This window comes from Varroa jacobsoni, unplaced genomic scaffold, assembly GCF_002532875.2.
Source record: "Varroa jacobsoni isolate VJ856 unplaced genomic scaffold, vjacob_1.0 scaffold_174, whole genome shotgun sequence".
NCBI classification, from domain to species: Eukaryota; Metazoa; Arthropoda; class Arachnida; order Mesostigmata; family Varroidae; genus Varroa; species Varroa jacobsoni.
Window position 1 is genome coordinate 23,240 of NW_019213076.1, and position 17,283 is coordinate 40,522.

The 17,283-nt window shown below is 42.4% G+C and overlaps 1 protein-coding gene across 5 annotated transcripts in view; it reads left to right on the forward strand.

Annotated features, from left to right (window-relative positions):
• The first annotated feature begins 35 nt into the window (after nucleotides 1–35).
• Nucleotides 36–17,283, forward strand: part of Pkn (serine/threonine-protein kinase N) — a 70,036-nt gene continuing 52,788 nt past the window's right edge. For 2 of the 5 annotated variants that reach the window (XM_086972928.1, XM_022852389.2), the window contains exon 1: nucleotides 36–3,692. Coding sequence is in view for 1 of the 5 variants with exons in the window: in XM_086972921.1 (XP_086829047.1) it covers nucleotides 13,225–13,340; nucleotides 15,759–15,792 (150 nt within the window). In the remaining 4 variants the exon portion in view is untranslated. Of the gene's footprint in view, nucleotides 3,693–12,910; nucleotides 13,341–15,758; nucleotides 15,793–17,283 lie in introns of those variants that run through there. The other 3 variants (XM_022852379.2, XM_086972931.1, XM_086972921.1) reach the window with 3 other exon arrangements.

Here is a 17,283-nt window from a genome sequence, read left to right on the forward strand (position 1 = left end):
GACAGAGAGTCGAGATAATTCGTATTTTCATAGCACACTGAAGGAAAGGATAACATGTAATTACATTTCTGCATAATAAACGACGCTACGTAGGACACTCTGTGCAGAAATAACTTAAACATATAATTTTAATTTCATGGATTAATCACGAAATATCATGACAGTATGTAATCATAATCCCTAGTGATGTATTATTAGTCTAGGGGCCCGCAGGTACGGTGTATCGATAACAGTAACAAAACCTGTAGTTGTTTTTTATTTACTTTTTCCTCGGTTATTTATTAGCTCTATTGGTGGAAAAGGCATATAAGTTGCAAAAAACAGCGAACAAACCGTTCATTACTCTGCCCGATTTCGTTCGTATTCTGACAAGGACGATTTGTTGCCAAAAAAAATGGATTTCCAAGGGTGGTCGTTCAAGCACTTCAGTAACTAAATAAGGAATTAGATTTGCAATCCACTTACGTAAGTTTCAAAGCTATATATATGAAGCATAAACCCTTCAAGAACACATTGGAGAATGTCAAGCTCTTGCCGTACTATATATGACTATACCTCTTGGATTTCTTGTCTTGAAACCTATTGGCCATCTATCTCACTAATGCCCGCTGTAAAAATATTAGTAACCTACGTGCTTTTATGTAATAGATACATATATAGACAATTTTATATAGAAAAATATGAACAATTGTTAATTTATTAAGTATATAATCAGAGAGAAAATAAAATGTGATAATTTTACACTTGAAACATTTTAATCCTATATTTAATATTCTATATTAATATTTTTATATGTCACGAACGTTTTCTGCAACCTATCGACTTAATAAAAATTAATATTAATATTAATAAAAACTGATTATATTGCCGCCACATAATAATGCTTTATACAGAGGCATAGACAGTAATCATAACTCTGGCCATGTACCCCTGCCTAATCACATTTACCAACTCTTTATTTAAATCAAATAAATACACTTTAAAAATATTTAAAAACCTATACCTATCCCAACCATCGTATACCACACACGCACTATATGAAAACTATTGTGTAGCTATCGCTTTTCGTTCTGTCTATAGTGAAGCAATCAAATGATGTTTCTGTCGCGTTTTTTTCGCCGTCTTCACTTTTCACCCGTTTCCGCTGTATGGCTGGACTAATAACCGACTCGTGAGTGACCCATCCATATTTTCAACTCGTAGGTAAAATTCCTTTACTTTGTGTCGAATTGTATGATCCTACGGTACATAATAGTTTGCCTGCCGCTGAAGCTTCTATGAAACTCTCTGATCACATACACCTGCCTACTTCAATATGGCGGCTCGATTGAAGTTTTGCCATATAGTCACTAACAGTAGCATTTCGGATTTGTGGTTGCTCAGCAGCAGGAAAGAACCGACAAACCGACCGGTCACTGTCATCGCTGTGGCACTCGATCGTCGTCATTTCGCTGCTACGGCCGTTCGAGGCGCCGGCTGATAACAGTCGAGTTAATGATTTCGATGCCGTACTATGATCAGTAATAAGTACTGGTACGGCGACGGCTGAGCCTGCTGCTGTTGCTCCGCGGTGCTTTCGGAACCACAAAACCAAACCAGTTACACCCGCGGCCACTGACACCAGCTCCATTCTGTCTGCTTCTCGTCTCTTGTGTGGCGGAGTATAGAAGCTACGGAGTGTGAGTGTAATTCGCTGTGTGTTCGTCGGCACCACCCCCGTCTTCGACTTTCGAGTCTGTCCCCTCTTCACTCGATCGCGACCGAAGACGTTTCAGATGAATGAAGTGTCGTACTGCTGTGCTCTGTGTTCAGCGAACGGCTACCAAATTGAGTTCGTCCCGCCATAGCGGGTGCTAGCAGGCGGCGGCCTAGAATTCTGCTGTGGTGTGTGTCTAGCGTGTCGGGGACTGGGAGACAGCAGACTCCGGCTGTTGCCGCCGCCGCTGAAAACTCCGGCTGCTTCTACTGGAGAGCGGCAGTCGAGGTGCCGGTGTAGATGGTGTTGTCAAATTGGAGAGAGGACGCCACCTGCAAGTTTACTTGGGGAATGACTGCTGTTGTTACTGCGACCACTGCCACTGCCACTGTCGCTCTTTAGAGGGGAAGAGTATATCTTCCGTAAACTTGCGAGAGGTTGACACCCCACGAGGACACAGTCACAGCGGATAGCACAACGGAAGTCGATGTAATGGTCCGTGTGGATGTGCGTGCGTCCGAGCAGTAAGCGGTCGGTGTTCCTGCCGTAGGAAAAGGGTGTCTGCGTTGCTTTGTCTGTGCGTCGTCGCATGAGCCTAACTCGGCCTGCGTGTGTGTGTGTGTGTGTGTGTATTCTTGGGGGGCGTGGAAGTGCCGCCGACGGCGGGTGTAACGTCGTACGAACAGAAGTCGAGGGCGCCAGTCGTCAGTTGCGTCTGGGCTGGAGCGCGTCAGGCGCAAAGAAGCAGCCCAGCAGCGGGCGACACAAAAAGTGCCTCGTTGTGCCACTGGCAGTAGATCCATGAACGATCTATTATAACATTAACTACAATTTCTACTATTAACTAATAAGTTGTTTGCCCCATATCTCGCATTGTCTTTCTGCGCAAGTTTGCAGTTGAGCTGCTTGACTCGGCTAGTTGGGACACAGAACACGCTTAACTTCCGAAACACAGATGACTTATGTGTAAGGATAGTTTACAACAATACGGAGAGCATCTGCTGGTAAAAGTAAATCGACAGCTCTTAATAAGTGTTTCAGTTAGTACCGTATACTGCATTAACAACTCGAAAACTTCCCCAGGGCATGTATAGGTCGTGGGGTTCCATATTAAGCAGCTGCAAAGGTGAAGAGCTGCCCCACGCACCTAAGTGGCGTTGTTTTTGTCGTTGTACAGGAAGTTCAAAGCAATAGAAGTCTAAAGTGGCTGACGGCTAACGTCACGAGAAGATCGTTCTTCTCGACGCCTCATATTAAATACGTTCAGGTGCGAGTTGTCGACGGATGCTTTCGCCCGTTGTCGAACGAAAAGAAGAAACGCTGCTTCATCTGCTACTGTTCGAATAGTGCTATTTTTTTCGACGGGTTGCAAGAATAAAAGGTACTGCGCAGCCTCTTGCGCCCACTTGGTGTAGACTGTAGGATGTACAACGTTTCTGCGTGTGCCGGTCAACAACGCCGCACTCCGAGTGATCTTCGTTGTCAATTTCTACCTGTTGTCGTCGTCGTCGTGCATCGATCCAAAGAAGTGTTCCATTGACATTCCGCTGAGACTTTCGTTCATTTGTGTTGCAGCTGTGGTCGCTAGTGATGCGCCGCGATGCTGTGATGGGCCAGCGCGTCAGCACCAGCGTTCCTACTAGTAGTGATCAGTTTTTACAACGATTGTCATCATGAGTTAGTGAACGTTAGCCAAAACCCCCTTATCATTTCTCTTAACGATATTGTATCAATTGAAACCGCTGTCTGGCCGTTTATCGAATTGAAGACATTTATTTGCAGCGAAAAGCAGTGTCTCGGAGGCGAGCCGGTGCCTCAACAGAACAGGGGGTCGATCGTATCGTACCATATGATCGTGTGATTTGTGCGTGAACTCGAGCGGGTGTTTTTTTACATGGCTGGGTACGCTGGGCCAGTTAGCCAAATGTTGTAACGACGCGGTCTGAAGGACAGAACGAACAGAAAGAAAAAGTACAGGAGCGACAGCGCCGACGAGGTAAGTTGTTTCAATCCATGGGAAATAGTCCTATCATGGAACCAGGTCCATAATTCCCATGAGCTGATCGTGATTGTTTGTCCCGTGCGTCGACAGGGAAAGACTGGTCGCGCCATTCACCTATCTGGTTTATTGATGTGAGGAAATATGCAGCGATAACAGCGAACGTTTCTGCTCTGATATCACGTAGAAAGTGCACCATATAGTTATATAGTAGTATTGATTCGTTAAACGAGGCAAAACAAAAATAAAAGCGAGAAACGTAAAGATGGAAACAGGCATTGTAGTTGCAACAGATCATATAACCGCCGTGTGTTTGTGAATTGTTTACTGTACTTTGTGTGCACGTTCGCAATGCATTATAAACAGCAGTTCTACAAATAAACTAACAGCTTCCGAACGGTGGTTTTTTGCTGAACTATTTCATTATTGAGAGACACGTAAATTACAAATGGCGTCTTGATTCGACTATTTTAGAGAAACGGGTACTCTCATAGCTGTCAGAAGTTACAACGACGATGCTATGATAATAGGCACAGCGTGTGCTTAAAAGACATGTTATATAATATACAGATAACTATTCTGCACAGATAATTTTTGCCAGCCTTGGTAAACACTGTCGCAGATCTTGTACTGGAAGCATATTCTAGTTGCTAGTATCTTTGGAACTGAGCACCGGAAACATGGCTATCACAAGCAATGTCACACTATACCATCAATTGACTTGTACAACGTATAAACAACGATACGATTTATGAACTTCTCCCCGCTAAAGCATATACAACTGTCCAGTGTTTTTTACCACAGTAACTGTGGCCGAAACCCTGCCCGGACGGTCGGTTAAGTATCGGCCATTAGTGGTGTACTTATACGACATCAGTATAGCAATGGATCTTCATGAGAGCTGTTTCCCTTCAGCTACTTGCCCCTCTATCGACGATCCCTAACGTTAGTTCTATTTCGTCTTTATCGGGAAACGCGCCGTACTTTCCACTGCCACTTGTATCGCACTTTGTATCGCATTTCTCCGTCTTTTTCTCTCAGCCAAGAACTACCGTTGTTCTATGTTAGCTGTTCTTTGATATGCTGCAACACCGTACTCTTCTCGATTCCCGTATTGCTAGCGATGAATCAATCAACTTTACAGATGGACTAATTCGCGCACAGACAGATCAATCAGGTCAGATCGAGTTTGCCGGCTCTTCCTTCAGCTCTAGCCACTTACGCCGCCGTCGTCTTCGCTCTTTGTAACAGCATCAGCAATACGCAGTCAGCAAAATCCGTGTATTGTATCATCTATTGGTTGCGTGTGCGACATCATATCCTAGCGTCGATGCCGGCGTCTCCACCGCGAAGACAACTCATAATTCGTTGTTGCCGTCCACTGTTGCTTTTGCTGCTGCTGTTGCTGCTTGTGTGGTTGCCCCAAAGCAGTAAGGTGGCGTTTGCGCTGCGACGACGAACAGCATCGCCGACGATTTAGATGATTGCACCGTTACTTTTCGTCACAACCGTTATGGTCATATCCATAGCAAGAACAGGTAGCGGTCCGAGCCGTCACTAATGGCAATTACTATACAAGCACACACAAGGCACACAGCTGCAGCGGCAGCGGTGGCCGCAGTGGTACTACTCGGTAAGCCGTATTGAGCCCGGCAAGTCCCGCTGACCAAACTGGAGTGTGCGCGTACTGCTCTTACTGCATTTTATCCATTATATGCAAATTTACATCTACAGGTATCGTACCCCTCTGTCGCTACGTTCTTGTGCCCTTTGTTGCCTTTGCCATAAGATTTGGTTAGGCGCTGCTCCAGTCTCTTGCCTGACGGCTGGTGGCAATAGCAAAGGCCAGAGATTCTACGTCGAACCAACCGGCCCTGGCGTTAACACTTTGTCGACAGCCGCAGGACGTGAAGGCTGGTAGCTAGGAGCCGCAGCGATGAGCAAGCAGGCGTCCGAACAATCCGCGGCGGTATAAAGCCACGGGTCCGAGCAGTAAAAACCGCACGACCAATGCGGCCGTATTCTGAAGTATTCTGAATTACTACTGTGTCGCCTCTTTGAACGAAGTCCAAAAAAGAAGTCTATCCAGTCGCTGCTGCTGCTGCGATTGGTCCACATTGTTTCTGCATCGGTAAATCAGTTGAATAGTCGACAGAACGTTTGATTAGTCTAGACGGTAGATTTTAAATTTGTATTGAAGAATGTCTATTTAATTTTCCGTTTTGTTCATTTGCAGTTTCGACTTCTATAGGGACTTCATCGGGAGAAAAGTAAATGAGGGCCGGATACATCCTAGTAGCCATTAGCAATTATTGGTCAGCACGTGTTCGACGATGATACACAGATCCGAGAATGCCATGGTGTTTAGAGAATCCGTGTGTTATTCCTACAATTTGTTGCTCTAGAGTTAGTTTTCTAGAAGAGTGGAATGTTAATTTAAACAAAGAGTCAGCTACGATACAAAAAATCACATAAACGTCGTCATAGATTGCGGCGGGAGTCAATTCAGCACTAACAGGTGAATGACTTTTTGTTTTCTACAACAAAATTCTGTAAATAAGGAGAAACAATTGAGTTTAGGTCGCATTCGTAAACAGCCTAATTTGCCACTACCTTAATGAGCTAAAAGTTACTAATGGGTATTTGTGTATTCAATATAATGATTATACAGTTGTAGCAAGGACAAACACGTGGTGCAAGTCGGTTCATCATCCAGCAGTTGATTGAGTAAACGCCGTGATGGCAGCCTACGGGTTCAAGCGGGAAAGTGGGATTGGGGATTACGGGAAGCGCGCAGGATTAGGTCTTCGTTAGGCGTCAGAAGCGTTAACAATACTCACCTAGCAACTTGGCAGGTCGTTTACAAACAACAAATTTCGATATAGTTATATGTCGGATCAGGGTACAATACGTATTAGTGATGGAGAGACACAAAAAAACACTTAGGAAAGACCCTGAAGGCTGGAAAACACTGGAAGTAATAGTAATTGTATGGTACACCGGAAAAAATGTATCAAGCAATAGTTTCACTATTACTTCCAAGAAAATGTTGGGTAATTTATTATAGATACTCATTACGTCATACAAAGTACAGCATGCAAGCGTTTCACACACCACAAGATTTTGTGGTAATAATATGTAGCCTTTGACATTAACCGCGACATTGCGAAACCACATGTACTGTCATCGCAGCGTCCCCAACAGGACATACGAATCACCGATGTGGTGCCATATCCCTTAAATTAGTGACATACTATGGACACCAATTAAGATATTGGTGGTATTATCGGTCAGTGCTTTTTATTAATGTGTGTATTAACGGTTTATTTGTGTACTGCATCTGAAATGTATAGTGGTGCGTTTAACATACTGTCCAGCGCGGTGCTGGCATCCCCGGCATTGCTAGATTTTGCTATTGCCGACGGAGCCACTCAGCTGAGTTGTCGTCGTACGTTGTTTCGATTAATCAAAAAAAAAAAAGAAAATTGAATGATCTGATTTACTGATCATTTTATTTCGTTTACGTTACGAAGACAGACAGCTACTTTAGCGGTAGCTCACGTGGAGGCGAAAGTTAGTCTCGTTGGGAACTGCCAGCTTTTATAAGGACGAACAGTAGGACGTGGAAGTAATTTTCAAGCAAGATAAAGACATCGCATCGAACTGCGTCCCGTTACTAAATTGTTTCATAGTTAAACTATTATAAGGTAAATGCAGGTTAACCTATTAATACACTGTTCGATTTCTTGATATGGTAAGTATTTCCGCGTCTTTCAAGGCATTAGCGGAGCTGGTGTGGCAAACAAATTAGGACAATTGTCGAACAATTGGTTAAAATGGACCAACGACCGGTATTTCGTTTTCTCAATAGTACATGAACAGAGCATAATCTGAGTCGATAAGAAAAATCAAAATCAATCTTAATTGTGATACCCGAAATATGTACGAGTATATTTTGCACATATTTCCGTGCATTAATATTTGATTTCTAAGTGATTGACATTCTGAATTTGTATTTGGTTTCTTTGTTAGTCTTAACGTAAGAACAATATAACAAATTACAGGCAAGGATATTTAATGACATAGTGCAATGAGACAGATGAAGTCCATCGCACGGTGTCTTGGCTGTTGTGACCGACAAAGCACTGGGTTCTCGAACTACGAGAGTCTACTGATAATACAAACAGCCAATCTCTCATCCGATGATTTATAGGATTAAACATTTATGTGAGCCTGTTTAATATGCTAGGGGTACACTGGTGCCAGTTTGTAAAGGAAATTCGAATTTGGCGCGTCGATCTATCGGATCCGTGGATGAGCGTTTGCTTGCCGTCGCACAACTGCTGCGTCGCTTACGCGACGTCGACCGTAGACCGGACTTGCTCTAATCTATCTACTGCACGGGCCTTCCGGGCAGTAAAGAACGCTTTATTGACCAGTCGAACATTTTGCTGGTTAGATGGAGCTACAAGGTCGTACTAGTGCAGCAGTTATAACAGCCTCAAACTGTGTTGTATAGCAGTTTACCCTACCGTAACAGCTCGGGTTCTAGACAAGAGGCTCCGGTGGGGTCTCGTATATAAGCAGTGCGAATTGAATGTGAATTATCGGAAGATGCATTGTTATTCGACGTTTGTACACACGCCGTTGTAGGTGATTCTAACCTAGGAACAAATGTCTTTGTATGGACAGGGTTCAGGACCTTCATAAACCGAAAGCTTCGTGTGGCCCAAGAGCACTTAGGCATACGGGTTTGATTATCATTGTATTTGTCTGAATTCAGCTCCTTTATGCTCAGTTGAGACGAATTTATTTTCGTGTTGGTGGTATTGAATGGTGGGCGAACTGCGTCATTTAAACTTTAATTACTAAATTTGAAGCGTGATAAAGATAAATGCATATCTGCAAGTCCCAAACTTATCATAAGTGATTGGCATTTACGTAGGGCTTTCGCCGATTTATACTTGATCCCAAGCAGATATGATCCTATACAAGTTACGCATGAATACAAAAATAACAGACAATGAAACCCTGTCAAAACCGGTGTCAGTGAATTCCACGCCACCCGCTCACTCTGTAGGTTCTCAGGATTGGTAAACATTTAACTGTGGTCATTTTGCTGATACAGTTAAAATCCGCGCGCATCACACAGCCGTTGCCTTGCAAGACATTTTATTAGCAGTTCATGAGCAAGATGCTAGAGGCAGTACTGGGAAGCTTAAAAAGAGGAAAATCAAGCGGTAGTAAAATATTAGCTTATGAAGCGGTTTTAGTGCTAATTACTATAATAATAATAATGCACCTGACTTCAAAACTACTTAGCGACACCATACCGGAGCCGCTAAAGTTTCAACCAATCAACAAACGTCACACTACCGACAACTGGAAACTTTGTTCTTTTTCTTCTTTTTTTTTTTTATTTAAAAGCGACTGGCAGAACCGGCGAACGTTGAAACGTCACCTTTAGCCCATCTGCATCTAATATACATGTGCATTTCTACGATGCGCACCCTTCACCAACTGTTTCCAAGTGAGCGACAGACCACGAAACGAAAAAGTGACAATGGTGGAAAGCGACTTCATTTAAATTTTTTATTAACGTCGCGTTATCATAGGTAGGTATATCATTATTATGAGCACAATATTGCCAGCCTCGTTCTCTCGCTTTGTCATTCTTCACCTAAAACTCAACTGTTATTCAAGCTGTCTGTCTACCTAGCCGACCGACCGACCGGCGGCCGACGGGTCAAGTTCTTGTCGTCCATATATATAGCCGTCTTTCCATATATATATATACAGCAGCCTTTTCATCTTTTGCATTAGAGTGTTGTCGTTGTTGCTAGTGTTGTGCTGGCGCCCGTTCCAGCCACGTCTGCTGCTGTTTGATTCGTTGTCGCAAAAGATTTCGAAAAGCTCTTTTTCCTTCTTCGTCTTGCGTGTATTGTATTTTATTATAGTGCTGCTACGCCTATTGCTGGTGTGTTTAGTGTTATCGCAGGGCACCAGCGGCTGTAGCAGTAGATATGGCACCGCTTGAGGTATGGCTAAGGCGAGAAGTAGAAAAAACGGAGAGAGAGATAGGGATGTCATAGTAACTGTAGAAGTAGATAGCGGCTACGTGGATGCGTTCGATATTCTGCGTCCGTAGTTTCTGCAGCGTCGACTGACGAATCGAAAAAAATTAAAGAAGAGATAAAGAGATTGTTATGGCGCGTTTTTGAACAAGTGAATGAATAAATTCACACAAACATTTACTCTATTCACATTAGATAGGGGTGACAAGATGAAAAGCTGAAAGCATAAGGGGCAACGGAACGAAGAGGTCGATATGGGCTAAAAATGTGAAGCCCACTCGAGCGGCATATGGCTACAAAAGTGCTGTTCGATGTCGACTCGTCACAGCACCATGGTATATATAAAAAGTATGTGTGTCAACGTTTTTTGCTTGTGAATGACTTGTTGGCTAAGGCAGCAAAATGGCCGTAGAGGCAAAAAAAGGTCCCTTTGTAGAAGCGAAACGAAAAAAAGCGAAAAAATAACCGCGAAAATTGCCATTACGAACAACCTGAGACGACGTCAAAAAGCTGTAAGAGTCAAATGGAATTGTATAAGACGGAAACAAACAAGTACACGACTATAGTTGTTGCTAATTGCGTTAGATAAACAGCATTTGTTTGAACCGTACACAGGAATTACGCCGCGTTAGGACAACAGCTGAGTAGTATTTGCCATGCGCCAACGGTTCCGTAACTATTTCATGTACCCAAAAGCATATCGACGCTTCCAACACTGAACTTTCTTCGAAGTTCTCTTATCTAAATGTAATCACGTCACCAGCGAAATGTACCATTGAACATCTACGTTGAGTTGGAAACACAATAATTATTCAATTGAGAAACAATCATATATGAAGGATCGGGTATTTTGACCGGATACAATATCAGTGCCAGTGGGTTTAGTGTTACTATCAGAGGGCCCACAGTCAACGAAAACGGTGTTGGTTCAAGATGTACCAAGTCTGTGGTTGGAAAATTTTGTTATTGAATGTAAATTTTCCTTGTACGCATATATAAAATAATACGTTTTGCTCCGATGTATGTCACCCGTTCGTAAGCTCTGCGGAAGCAGTAAATAATTTTAGTTATCTACTTAGCTGTGTCAAAAATTACTTAAAAAAAACCCCCGACCATTAATAAAGGGGAACGCCGTGATTACATCGCAGAAAGGTACACACTTTTTATTTTATGGCTCTGTTGCTTCACCAGTACAACGTGCAGCAGCTGAAGAGGGAAAACGACTAGGTCGGGAGACAGCAAAATCAACAGATATGCGTGTGACACACCTTGACGAGCATCCTATCACTGACAACAGGCTGACGGCTACGACTTCATCTTCACCAGTATCGATTCTTTTCTTGTTGGGAATCATGCAGTCGTTAGAACGTTTTGTCTGCCGCAGTCCTGAGATCTACTAGCCGCGATGAAGTCCAGCATCGGCCAAGTTTACGCATAGACAATTCGACGGGCGCGCGTCGCTGTGACGATAAAGTCATTGTTGGGGAACTATCTAACTGATCAATCTCATACACACATCCAGTCAAAGAGAGACACATGATCATAACAACGGCTGTTGCCGCTTCCAAAACCACCGCTGCTCTGACAGCTGTCATTAGAGACGTATATACAGATATACACTCAAGCACACGCACAAACATACCGCATGAACATCCAGACCGAACACTGAACTAGGAGGGCTTTTCAGATAGATACTCGTCACAGTTGCACTGTATTAGCAATCCCGGCCGCACCAGCATTAGTAATGGCAAAAGCAGTTGCATTAGTGTGAATCTAACTGCCGCAGTTGTTGCCACCGCCTAATTCGCCCGCGAGTGTCCCAGCTGCGAGAACCGGGTCGGAGAAACCGTTTCGTGTCGGAGCGACTGAACGACCGAATCGGCGTAACGCATCAGTGAAGGCTGTAAACACAAGCCATTCGGGGCTTTGTACTTTCTTTATAGCCGGTACTTCCCGCGCTTGTTTTCCTTCTTCGGTTGTTTTTGCTGCTTTTCTCTGTGCCGGTATCGCGATGAACAGTCGAAAGCTGATATTTCTAGCTGTTCTCTGCATGCATCGAGCGATTGATTCGGTCATGCTTCAATTGTTCTGGTGGCGAAAACAAGAAGTACGACCACATCGGAAGCACTTTTACTACTAACCCGCTATCCTTAACCTAATACTGATAACCCCTGTTTAGCATATGGCAAATGCGCTCCAATCGGTTACTTGGTCGATCAGCTCTGACCTACTGCCAGGCAATGAAAACGCACGACCAAGATTTTCCATCAAGGACAGATCATATGATGGCATTACACTAATTAAAAATTATTTGTAGTCGTCTATGGGAAGATTTTCGGATTTAAGTAACAGCCGCAGTAGCAGCGTTTAAGAATGGTCTCGAATTTAATGTCCGACACTACTGCTTTAGCTACTCATTATCTAGACGACAGGTTAACAACATGAGACGCGCTAGGTTTCGAACCCGTACCACCGCAGTGTTTTAAAGTTACTTCACGAGAACAAACGACTGTAGCAGAACTTGAAGATGCTGTGGATTGCTATCAATCAGCGGACTCTGCTGCTTGATCTGACTTTGATAGGTTTTGCAGCTCAAAAAAGATACTCGCATAGTTGGGAATCTGTTTGGGAGTTTCAGATCCAAGTAAGGGGACTGATAGCCCCGACGTGCCAGTAGTTAACCACAGCGCATTCAAGTGAGCATCAATGTGATTGATTAGTTCTTGCGGAACCTCTCGTCACCACATTAGAAAATGCTGTACCTTGTTGTTAAATCGAAATAAAGAAAAGGGCTATATATATTTGGTTGTCTCTGCAATGCCAGGTTGGAACGATGCATGTGAAGTCTGATTGTTTTTAGCTTCCGTTTGGGACAGAGTCCATTGTTCTCGTCGTTGCTGAAATCTCGTTTATATTATTAAGCGGTATTTATTATAGGACAGGCACTAGTCGATGAGTACAGCAGATGACAACAAAGAAATACATGAGAGTACCGGTGATAGTACTCAAACTAATTTAATCATTATACTACATCCTATAGCATAAAGAAATTTTCGGCATTTAATTTTATTTGTACTGATTGTTTATATTACAGTTCGTGCGCATGTACCACACTGTGTATGTCAAACTCTTAAGCGTTTGTAATAATGATTCGGGAATTTTCGTTTTTGTCTTCACTGCCTATTATACGAGGAATCCGCTTCTATAAACACTTATTATTATTATTATGATACTCCCATTGACTTCGATTTCCATCAAGGACAGATCATATGATGGCGTTACACTAATTATGTGTAGTCGTCTATGAGAAGATTTTCGGATTTAAGCAACAGCTGCAGTAGCTCTATTTGAGAGTCCGACGCCAGGGCCAGCGAAATGAGACAAATTATGATTTCGGCCAGTAACGTATATATGACAACAAGTTCGTCATCCTGACGCTGTGTTACGGATCCGTCATGACGCTATGGCAACGCGCGGGCAAGGTTGGACCAGAACTAAACAGTGTTAATGTGTGCACTGAAATCGTTGCTGCTAGCATCGCTATAATAATCTACTACAAGGTATCGATTCGGTCAGTTTTTTAATTAATTATCGATTTCTATCGTTAGTCACAGAAGAACCTGGAAAGCTTGAGCTCAAAATTGGCGGCATTTTCTATCAATCTCATTACTGATGTAGATAATACATGTTTTGTGTGCCAGTGCTTAGGTATATACATTGCGATGTTGGAACTGAAACAACAATCTACAGAATAGAATGCTTGGAAGCTTTGTTTGTTCAATAATGATTCGGAAAATGATGAAGGGAGCGCATTAATAGAACACAAGTAGAAACGGTCCCTATCGGAACATGCATTAATTGATAACGTTTCGAGAACAATGAAGCAAACAATTTAGGATAAATTCGGTCGAATGAAGGGAGCCTCTCGTTTTTTTTAATTTCACGAATAGGAAAAGACAACGCTGGGCTTTCGATCACCCTTCGCAAAGTTTGTCTACATTATAAATTTTTCAGTTCATGAAACGCCCTTGTTATCGGAGTATGACCCGCTTACTACCGGTTCATCTGTTAAACATAGACGCACTATTTACAGGGTGGGGCGAAATAGTTTCAGCAGTTTGCGAAAAAAAGTCATATACCCTTCTACATGTTGTTACGGCCCATGTAATCCTGTAGTCCTAGGCATTTAAATCACTAGTGCTATGTAAGTATGACGAACAAATCGTCGATACCGATTCGCTGTCCTCTCGCTGTTACCAATTGTAGTGACGCTGCGCTACTATCCTTTCGTAACTGGACGGTTGCAGAAAATGCTGAAGTGCTTACCTGAGTGCATCAGCGAACACGGTCCCAACAATCGACGAAAAACTTTAGGTTCGTATAGGTAGAACAGAAGTCGCTGAGTGTTAACGGCAGTTCAACAGTTTTTGGGGTAACCGCATGGCCTCGTTGCAACGAACCGTGCACGGTTGTCAACCGGGAACCAGTGCCTAAATGATGATAAGAACCAGTTGAAAGCACGGACGGCGTTAGGTAATATGTTGGGGCATGTACGTAAGTGGCGCGGCCCAGTATTATGGTGCGTACTAATAATTTTTGGGCATTTTCGTCGCTATTGTTACACAAGGACGACGTGTTGCTATTTATAAAGGTATTATGCCGTCGTCATTACAATATATATATAAGTCGAATACATATATAATATATATAGCCGTTTGTAACTAAATAGCTTTGAATTGCATTTTTTGGAAAATATTTTAGAGAATGAGACGCGTCGGCTTCGTTTGAAAGTTGACATTCGAAAGCAGTAGGCGTGCAAAGGCTTTAAGATTTCTTTACTCAGATATAAGATAGAGCGCCATAAATGAAATTAAAGTTGAAAGGAATTTATAATTATTCATAATATATATAATTATTCATTTGAAGAAACCTGGCTACAAAAATAACTTCGAGATTTAGGTGTCACACGAAATGACGCCAAAAAACTTAAAAGCTGGGTTGTATTTCCACTTACGAAGCTCCAAATTGATGTACAGGTGAAAAAATACTCCACAATCTGTGACTAAGCTTAATTAACGCTTTAGGAAGATGATGGCATCTGCTAGGAGGAATTGCCGTGAGAAGGAACCGTCGCGTGTCGAAACGATATAATTGGACTTGTCTATTGTCAACAACTAACAAGATTAAACCACCGAAAAAATCGACCAAAACCAGTGAACAGGTTATATCCCACTATCAAAATGTCAGACTACATGCATCTTTAGCTATTCGAAGAAAATGAGGAGAAATCTTGGATTGAGAATATTGATGCATTCACTGTGTGTCACGAATCTTACGGTATCTTTTTTTTTGCAGAACTCATTTGGTATTAGTTTAGTTTTAGTGGGGGCATGCAAAAACCACTTGTCACTGTGTTCTATTTAGGCCCTGTTCAGCTCGACCCAAACGATTTTAATTCTCTTTTTTTTGATGGCCTTGCTGCGAAGTTCTGGAAAAATCGAATAGACATGTGTTTCAGACCAGATTGAAATATACATAAATTTGAACAATTAAAAAAAATACAAAGATCTTGGAAAAATCAAAAGATATCTTTCTCAGCGCATTTCAAACGAATTTCATTATAAATTTAGCGGTCCGCTGTAAGCTGGAGTAGTTGAAGTTTTCATTTTGTGGGGCATTCCTTCCTCAATTGCATTTGTGTGACAAATATAGCTCGGAGGCGAAAGACCACTTAGGTTTCGGTGGATGTGTTAGCTACTTTTCGGAAAAATGTCCACGTTGCTTCAGACTTACAGATCGGCACAAAGTCCGTCCAAAAAGATCTTCTATTAGAGATAGTCTGTTTTTGATGTGTCCGTACCTGTGGCCTATGTCGAGGTTCTGTAGTTCAACAGGTACTTTTCGAAAGCGTACGTGACCTAGTAACTCATATTTACTTGACAAACCATAATATCATTACTGCTCTTTTTGTGCGATTGTCTCGTTTCAGGTTTGATGATCGGCAACGCCGAGTTGAATCGTGGGTATGCAAACAAGATGATTTTTGCTAAGCTTTGAGGGCGTTTAGTGACAACCAAAATGCTTTCTATCGGCTCTAAATCGCTGGAGGTGTTGCTGAATGCTGGATGTTTTTAACTTCTTGCACGTCATAGGGAATCGTCTGCTTCGATTTCGTAGTATGTCGTATTATCAAGGGAATCAACGTTTATCCGCTCAACAGAAGCGGAATGGATCTTAACGGGGGACTCGGTGTATGCTTCACATGCGTGAGATACATTGTAATGTAGTAGTTACGATTAAATGTCGAACCGATCCGAGATTCTAAACGTGATTGCTCTACGACAGGTTGAGGAATTCTGGTTCTTTTTTTATTTTTGGAAACTTCCCAATACGGGACAACCTTTTCGACGAAACGAATAAGCTAATTCTTGTGTTTGCTCGGGTTGCTGGAAACAGTCTGACGAATGCCACTAATTTTCTTATGTGTGACGCTAATTTTATTATTATTATTATTAGAGTATTTCTTTAAAGGAAGGTGTGATGCTCCACCGAGCCTTCAGTTTACAAAATATTCGTACGGTACTATTCATTCAATATTATACACATGTCACAAAATCTAAATAGGTCTTTCGGGTATTCACATCAATCTAAAGCATCGCTTTAGATAGCTTATAGCTTCTTCTTCTTGTTAGCACCTAAACCTAACTTCATTCCGTATCTCGAAATTCAGCATGCAAATACGTTAACTGTGCGTGTAGCAAAATCTATTTCGAATGGGCGGGTTACAATGGATCAGAGAAGCGGCTGTACGCTGTTAAAGATTCGTAAACTGTGGCCGTTAAACCTGACTGACTATCGTCTGTAGGTTTCGTTCTGATGTCGAGTAAAGAAGATCTTTCCAATTGATTGAAAGTACTGTAGCTGTTTACTTTTTATTATCTTTGAAGCTTTTGTCTCGCCGTCGCTAGGTTTGTTCGAGGCAGAAGTTGTTAGGTAAATCCTCAATAAACAAACGTTCGCATGTATACATCAAGCAAGTAACGTTTCCATCATTGCCGCGCTTTCCGTGGATTATTTTATAGCCAAATTTTTCTGGTCCCGTCTTGCGCTAGGCACTTCTTCGGACCTTCCCATACCGAAGAGCATACTGATGCAATCCATAGCCCCTAAGCTTGACATTACGTTATAAAACTGGGAATTACGTCTGGCTTTCGCTGGACAACCGAAGCTCATTAACATACCGTCGCATGTACTCTTATTGTCAAGTGCCTCTATTACGGCGGGAAGAGGGCTTGTAAGTGCTGAGAATGCAATCTAGTAATCCCCCTTGAGCTCGTGGCAAGTTCTTACCCTGTGTCTTCGAAACTTAGCAACCAGTTTTACCTATACAATAATATTTGCGAGAGAAGGCATACATGTTGGTCACCCTCGCCAATTGTCGGTTAAGGTTGCCTACGTTTTTAAATCGCACGTACCAAATGAGCCGTTTATAAATAAATGTTACATGAGCTTTT